The sequence below is a fragment of the Benincasa hispida genome, chromosome 3 (assembly GCF_027475165.1).
Source record: "Benincasa hispida cultivar pf3 chromosome 3, pf3_genome.v1.1, whole genome shotgun sequence".
Classification (NCBI taxonomy): domain Eukaryota; kingdom Viridiplantae; phylum Streptophyta; class Magnoliopsida; order Cucurbitales; family Cucurbitaceae; genus Benincasa; species Benincasa hispida.
Window position 1 is genome coordinate 58,465,939 of NC_143480.1, and position 8,263 is coordinate 58,474,201.

Below are 8,263 nucleotides of genomic sequence, written 5' to 3' on the forward strand. Positions count from 1 at the left end.
GTAAATTAAAAGAACTAGTCATTACACAATAAAAAATTGATACTTAATTTGATTAGATTGTTCATGATAGAGATGAAGTTATTATAAAGACTAAATTATTACTTTTTTATATCTGTAAGTGTCTAGACCAACTTACGCACCTCAACCAATCTCACAAGACAACTGGCTCTACAATATTTTATTTTCAAGGAAACTCATAAGATATTAAATTTAAGTAAGTAGTCATCATGGATTGAACTAATGACCTCTTAATCCTTTATTAAAAGAATGTTCCTTTATTTATCCTTAAGCCAACTCATGATCCTTAATTGTTGTATATCAAAATTCAAAAACTAAATTTTTACAATTTTGCTTGTATTATAAATCAAATCATGAAAGTTGAAGAAGCCAAGTAATTTCTAACGAATTAAAAGAACAAAAAAATATTACTTACAAAGAATTAGAGAAATGGCCTAGATTAATTTATTCAAAATATAGTACTTTTATTCCATTAAAGATAAGATTGAATCTCACATATACCCAAGAAAAAAATGAAGAATTTACTCTTTTTAACCTCCTCTGTAAATTATTCACTGCCCAAGTCAAGTGGGTGATTTTATGTGCAAAATAAACACAGAAGAATAATAAAATGTTATCTACAAAACAAATATTTGGAAAAATAAAAAATTCCCCGTTTTTTTTTACCCACTAAAACATCCCCACATGGCACGACGATCACTGGAATCGCCCACGGCGACGAGCTCGGGCGATGCAGTAGTAATAAGCACGGTCCAAGCGCTTTTGAAACCGTGCAAGATTCAGTCTCACATTCTGGCTATCCAGATAGATCTTCTTTGTGTATTCCCACCCTTTCTTCGTAATGCTATCTGGATTCACTAAAACAGGGTCTTCTTTATTGTATTTACTGTATAAAGAACTCTCCTTTGGCTGAATTTCGTACCCAATGTACTTCAAACCGAGCTTCTTCGCAGGCTCCCCATAGTAGGTTTCCGCTGCCCAGACAGTCCCCAATGGGATCACTTGGATGAACACAGCGTTAGGTCTCATGAAAAGAAAGTGTGTCATGGCAGCTCCATGAACTCCTACCATTACATCACTTTCATTCAGCTCTCTGTAAATCTTAGCCAACTCTGTTGTTCTATCTGGCCTCAAAACCTTCACCTCGAATCCGATCCTCTCTGCCATCTTCACCATCAACTTCTCGTTCGTTATCGCTCGTGACGACCCCTTTCGTGACAAGACCACCAGTTTCGGTCGCTTTGATTCATTTGATCCATGAAAAGAAATCTTCCCCTCCTCGTGGCGAATCAACTCGTGGATTCGAGGTCTGTACGCCATGTCTAAGAGGTTCCGAAAATCGACAATGCTCTTGCTCCCTTCCATCAATGAAGGCTCCACAGTCAACTCATCATGGATTCTCAAGCCAGCAATGACTTGTGGGAAGCAATGGATTTTATTGTTTTTTCTGAAGTCTATGATGGGATAATTTGAGAGTTGTGAAAGAATTTCACCATATTTTGTGATCCACCAACTATGATACTCAAGGATCACAAAAACCACCTCTTTTTTCATATTATGAGAAGTTATATAAAGCGGCAGAATCCCATCATTGAATTCGTGATAAACGTTGCCCGTATAGCCTCCTGTCGAGAAGAACACGGCCGGGACATTGTGTCGTATGTCGCACTGATGGTGGCGATCGATATCGTTGCTCTTTCGTTTCACAATGAGCTCCAATTCATCAATTGTATCCATCGTGTTTTTCTCCCATTTTCTTGTGTATGGTTTGATTTTTTCAACTTGGATCACTCCGTGGTCGTCGTCGTACTCGATCGGGGAATCGGGTGAGGTGTAGAGGAAGATTGAGGAGGAAGAAGAATCTGTTCTTATATCTCCTTTCATAGTACAGATATCAGAACGGATGCTACTTCTATCACAACATATGGTTCCTAACAAAGGACACAACAAAAAGAAAAAACATCCCATAAGACAACATGGATTTCTGCAAACAAATTCACATGAATCAATTAAAAAACTTGGAGAGATTTGAATAGAACACAAAAAAAGTTTTGATAAGAAAGAAGAATTGTAAGGATGATCAAGTAAAACAGGGGATTTGAATATTTTAATGAAACATTTTGTTCTTTCTACCCTGTTTTCTTTAGGATTTCAAAACTAAAGTTGATTTTTTTTTCAAACAAAAGGTTAAAACAGATCCGATACTGGTGGGAAATTCCCCTTTCCCCAATTTCTGGAAAAAAAAAATGTTTAGATTAAACCCGACATGAAACCTGGGGTGAAGGAAAACTTTAAAACAAAAAAACTAACTACCATTTTTGGAGAGAATTTTTGAAAAACAGTGAGAGAGAGAGAGCTGATTTCTTCTCTTTTTTTTCTTTTTTCTTTTTCTTTTTGTTAAGGAGAGAGCTGACTTCAATAGGGAAAATTAGATAGAAAAAAACACAGAGAGAGAAAAACACCAATGAATGCTTTGAAAAACAGAGAGAAAGAGGCGGGAAAACTGATTCTCATTAGGGAAATTTTTTTTATGAAAAACATAGAAATAAAGAGAGATTTAATTGATAACCATAAAGGAGAATCTAAAAAAACAGAGAGAGAGAGAGTTTAATCTGATTACCATTAGGGAAATTTCTGAAAAACGGAGAGAGAAAACAAAGTAAGAAACTCACAAGCAGAAAAACAGAGAGAAACAGAGACTAACCTAATTAAAGTTAAACAGAGAGATAAAGAAAAATACCATTAGGGACTGAAGAACATAGAGGAGCAAAAACCTGCTTATCAACAGAGACATCACCATTTTGAACCCCAAAAGAATCTGAAGAACAAACAAAAATCTCATCAAAAAACCTAAACCAAACAAAAAAAAAAAAAAAAAAAACATAAGAGAGAGAGAGAAGAAGAAGAAGAAGAAGAAGAACTTACAGAAAGGAGAGAAAGAAGAAGAAGAAAAAGAAGAGAAGAAATGGGGAGCAAAAATGAAGGAACAAGAGAGAAAAGAAAGAAAAAGAAGAAACAAAAGCTTGGGTTTATTAGCTTTGTTATAAGCAGAGGTAGAGTAATAAAAGTCATCACAGGCCATAGCCACAGCTCCTTCTTCTTCGTCATCTTCTTGTTCACAATAAAAATGAGTTCTTCCTTTTTTCCATGGCTGATAACGCAGCATATAGTGATGAACCATATTCCCAAGCAAAGCAAAGCAAAGGTGTAAGCTTTTTCTTGGAATTTGGCAGCTTTTTTATTTTTTTTGTTAGGAGAGAGAGAGAAAAAGAAAGCAGAGATTCAAATGGGGGTCTGTGTTTTTATAGGAAGGAGAGAGAAAGAAAGAGAGGTGGTTTCTGGGGTTTGCTGCTGCAGAGAATGAGTAAGGGAAGAAAAAGGCAAAGATGGAGGCGTCAAATAAGGCTGTATTTTGCCTATTCCCGAAGAATCGAAGATTATTATTCAACTGGGAATTCTTTTTAAATTATTTATTTAAATTTTGGAAACTTCAACTTATATTTATATGTTTTTATTTATTAATAAAAACAAATTATTTTTTCTTACGTCACCTTTATTATAAGAGAACGATAGAGGAGAAAATTATCATAAGATTATAATAACATTTTTGTAAATAATATTTCAAAATTCTCAATTAGCTACAATAAACACTATTTCAAAATCCCATTTACTAAAATATTTATTATTTACTACAATATTTACTATTTTACATTCATCATTTTTTATTATTTGCTACAATACTTACTATTTTCTTTTCAAACTAAAGTAGTTTACACCTTAAATATATACTATTATAACTCAAACTAAAATAATTAAACATAAACTATTAAAACCCAACTATAATAACCTAAGAGTATAATAACCAACTCCTTGCTCCAAACACTCTCTAAGTAATAAAATTGGTGCAATTACAAATATGATTCAATCATAATAGATTTCAATCACAAATATAGTTTGATTGCTTTTAGTCCACTTTTACCTAAAGAAAACGTAAAAAATCAATAGTAACCTGAAAAGTAAAGTCCATTTGATTATGTTGGTTATTGTTTACTTTCATAATCGTAATAAATATGGGCCCAATTTTAAGTCTTAAACGCAATCGGATTGGTTACAAATTTGATAGTACTCACATTTCATTTTATTACGAAACATAGGTAAAGAACGATAAACGTAATTAAATTGGACCTAGTTTTCAGATTTTCATTGATGAATTACATTTTTCCTTAAAACATATCGATTGTACTCTCAATAAATCTTTAAAAAAAATCAAAGAAAAATATATTGATCAATTGCCTCAGAGTTAAGTTTGATTGAAATTTTGGAAAGTTAGAAGTTTATTTTTAAGGCAAATAAATGAAATATATATTAGGGTTGGGTTCATAGTAAATAATCTATAAAGTTGGCAGCTAAAAGTAAAATAGTAGTTGTGAAAATATTAAAGATGAACTAAATAAATGAAGGTTTAATGATCCAATTAGAATAAATTTGAACTAAGTTTCAAAAATTAGAAAATATAATACAATTCAAACTCAAAAAACACAATGCTAGATTAGTCATAACAATAACCTTTTGACCATACCCTTTGTCTAAAGAATAATCACATACTTTTTTCTTCAAATAATAATAATAATAATAATAATATATTTCAAAAGTTGCATTTTAGTCTTCAATTATCATATTTATTGTTTTAAAACTAATGTCGAATGAGAAATTCTTTAGAATTTTAAATAGAAATCAAAATTCGGAAGGATGTAGTAATGACCTTAATCAATACGGTGGTTTAAATTTTCGTTCTAGATCGGTATCACATCATTTCATCTATCAATTTTGTTCAACATTCTAAAGAATTTCTACTCATTGATATTTTTTTAAGGAAAAATACATATTTCTTTCCTCAATTTTGAAATAATTTCAAAATATTACATATTCAGTTCTTAAGTTTTGAGTTTAGTTTCGAAATCCCTAGCTAGGTTTCAAAATGTTACAATTTTACTATTGAGATTTAAGTTCTGTTTCGATTTGGTCTTTAGATTTTAAGACTTATACTTTTAACCTCAATTTTTCATTAAATACTCACTTTTAGTCATTAGCATTAATGTCTATTAATTAATTTAAAATAGTTATGAAGTGAATTTAAAATTTAAAACCGATAAAGATAGTAAATTTTAACTAATTATAATTCTTTTTATCTTTTTAAATTAATTAATAAACATTAACACTAAATACAAAAAGTAAATAGCTAGTGAAAAATCAAGGTTCAAAATGTAAATGTTGAAACTTAGGAATCAAATTAAAATAAATTTCAAATCTCGAGAGTAAAATTGTTACATTTTGAAACCTAAATCCTAACCCTTAAATCAAATTCAGAACTTAAAGATTAAATAAATATATTTTGAAATCTACAAACCAAAATAAAAATTAGACATAAAACTTATGGACCAAAAAATATTTTCGTTTAGAAAAGTTGAAGGATAATAATATATCGTAAAGTACAATAATATATATGGATATTTCCTACACAAATTACAGAAGAAGATATATAATTTAAACTAAACAAGAACAGAGAGGGAAATAAAAGGAAAGTAAAAAAAATAATCAGAAAAAAGAAAAAAGGGGAATATTTTTTTTTTTTTTTTTTTTTTTTGTTGTTGTCATTTTAGAGTCAAAAGGGTGTGATAAAAGACAAAAGAGACGTGTAAATTCTTCATTACATTTTTCTATGAATTTGTTAAGCACTCGACACGCCTTTGTTTTATTAAATCAAATATTAGTTCATATATTTAAATTATGTCACCTTTTATTAAATCAAGATAAAAAAACAACAATATTGTTTCGAAAAAATAACTAAATCATATTATTAACCTTAGAACGAGAAAAAAACAAGAAAGAAGCGGAAAAAAAAAAGTAATAAAAATGTTTTTGTAAAATTCTTTTAGAAAATAAGAAACAACAAATCTGAATTTTTCAAATGCAAGGATTGCACCATTTTTGTTCTAAAGATTTAGTTTTAGCAATATTTTAATTCATAAGTTTTCAAATTGACATTTTACCTCAGGATCACAATGTTTGAATTTAGTAGCGTTTTAGTGACTGGTAGGTTTTAAATTTCATTATCAGTGTGGCTAATGAGAGCTAATGTGGCAATTTACTTTTAGATTTAAATTCTATTTTGGTTCTTAAACTTTATATCTTGTTTTATTTCTGTCTTTAAACTTTCATAAACATTCCTTCTAGTTCCTTTAATTTGGTCTCTACTATTAAAATTCTATTAACTCTTAAATAGAATAGTGAGATGACTTGTATTTTTTTATAATTATGTTACCAAATAAGTTAGTTATGCGAAAAAAATCTAGGGGTTCAATTTGAATTAGGTGGTAAAGCGATTTTATAAGATTTCAAAAGTCATTTGGGTTCGAGATTTTTGAAGTTTCACTATTTGAACGCGTTGGTCATTGACATTTTACTTTACATCCATCTTGCTCAACCCATGTTGAATGCAATTTCATCTTTAAATAAAATTCATCCTTAAAAGTTAACATAATCTTAACTCCAATGACCAGAATGAACACTTTATAAAAGTTTATGGACAAAAACAGATGTTCTTGAAAGTTTAGGACCAAAGTAGAACGAGGTTAAAAGTTTCGGGACCAAAATAGTACTTAAAACTTATTTTATTAAGAAATTAAAAAAAAAACAATAAAATAGAATTTCTTTTTAATTTTTTCCCCTCCTCCACCCATAGTTGTCACCGTTGTAGTCTTCATCGCCCCCTTTTTTCTTTTATCTTATTATTTTCTTCTTCTTTTTCACCTCCATCGTCTTTCTCCCCTTCTTCCAAAATTTAATATTATTAAAAAAAATCCGACGTCGGAGCAATGGACCTTTGAATCGAAGAGAGAGACTTCCCTTTCAATTCAAACCCTTCGTTTTATATTTGAATGATCTCCTTTCCTTTTTTTTTTTTTTATTTTAAATGTTAAAAACGGGAAAGTAGGAGAAAGGTGAAGAAAGAAAGGAATAAAAGGAAAGAAAAGAAGAGGAAAAAAAAGAACGAAGACGCTACCTATGGCGTCGAAATGGATATGGAATGGAGTCCGGCTCATTCTTTCCTTGGGACAGTTTTGTGGTTAATTCATCATGGTCCACCTCGCCCTCGACCGACGAGCTCATACTGAACTTCCACCCATTCATTCTTCTCTCTCTCAATCTCCTCTTGTGAGTCATTTGTCTTATTTTAGGCTCCAACTATCCTTCTTAGATTGATTTAATGCTCATTCGGTATTTGGTTAGGTTCGACCTCATCCAAGTTGAGGTCAAGCTCTTTATCTTTACCATATTTTGGGATTAGCATGATCTCTTATGTCAGGACATGCGTGAGGGGACTCATTAGTTATTTTGTAAAACTTAGCTTTACCCTTGGTTTAGGCTCAACATATGCTTGCTTGGACCTTGAATTAACCCAACTTCTTTTTCTAGGTCATTAAGATGTATCCCAATAAATGAAAGGTAATTTGAAAAGTCGGACCTTTTTTTTTTTACATTTGTTAGTGTTTACCGGCATTCCCTATTCATACTGACAAGTGGACCCTAGTTGAAAATCTGTAATCGAGTAATGACAAGTGTGAGGTGATCAATTGAATTGCTTTCGAAAATTAAGTGGTATCATTACCATTACCGTTTTGGTTATAGTCATGATCAGGGATGTTTATGGGTTGGGTTGAAAGACTTTTTAGACCCAATTCAATTGTTCGGGTTATAAATTTTTTCAATCCAGATAACCCTTATTAAAAAATGAACTCAACCATGAAATATTTGGGTTGGGTTGATTCGGGTTAATCGTCATTTATTTAAAAGTTTGTTCTAAAAAGAAGCAAAACTTAAATATGTAAAAATCTAATTTAATTATTTTCATATATTGAATTAAGATTAACAACTCAATTTTCATTTATATAGTGAAAATTTTCCTTCTAAAGAGTAAAGAAACTATTTTTAAGAGTTGATGAAACATAAATTATTGAAAATATTGGAACTAAATAAAATTAAAATCAATATATGTATAAATAATTGTGTTATAAGTAAATATATATATATATATATATATATATATATATATATATATATATATATATATTTTAAAGTTAATAATAAATTCAGGTTGGTTTCGATTATATTAGATGAACTGAACCAATCCAACCAATAAAATTTCATGAATTTGAACCCAACCCAACGCAAATGAGTTGATAAC

At 30.2% G+C, this 8,263-nt stretch overlaps 1 protein-coding gene across 1 annotated transcript; it reads right to left on the minus strand.

Moving 5' to 3' along the window:
* Positions 1 to 461: 461 nt before the first annotated feature.
* On the minus strand, positions 462 to 3,494 carry LOC120069755 (xylan glycosyltransferase MUCI21-like). Its single transcript, XM_039021552.2, has 3 exons — positions 2,944 to 3,494; positions 2,759 to 2,836; positions 462 to 1,949 (listed from the first exon to the last, which is right to left on the minus strand). The coding sequence occupies exons 1-3, from the start codon at positions 3,197 to 3,199 to the stop codon at positions 715 to 717; spliced, it is 1,569 nt and encodes a 522-aa protein (XP_038877480.1). The 5' UTR covers positions 3,200 to 3,494; the 3' UTR covers positions 462 to 714.
* Positions 3,495 to 8,263: the final 4,769 nt, after the last annotated feature.

Coding starts and splice junctions, on each gene's coding strand:
- LOC120069755 (XM_039021552.2), bottom strand. CDS start 3,199: ATGGTTCATCACTATATGCTGCGTTATCAGCCATGGAAAAAAGGAAGA. Junction 2,837..2,943: donor TTCTTCTTTCTCTCCTTTCT/GTAAGTTCTTCT, acceptor TTTGTTCTTCAG/ATTCTTTTGGGGTTCAAAAT. Junction 1,950..2,758: donor ATGTTCTTCAGTCCCTAATG/GTATTTTTCTTT, acceptor GTCCTTTGTTAG/GAACCATATGTTGTGATAGA.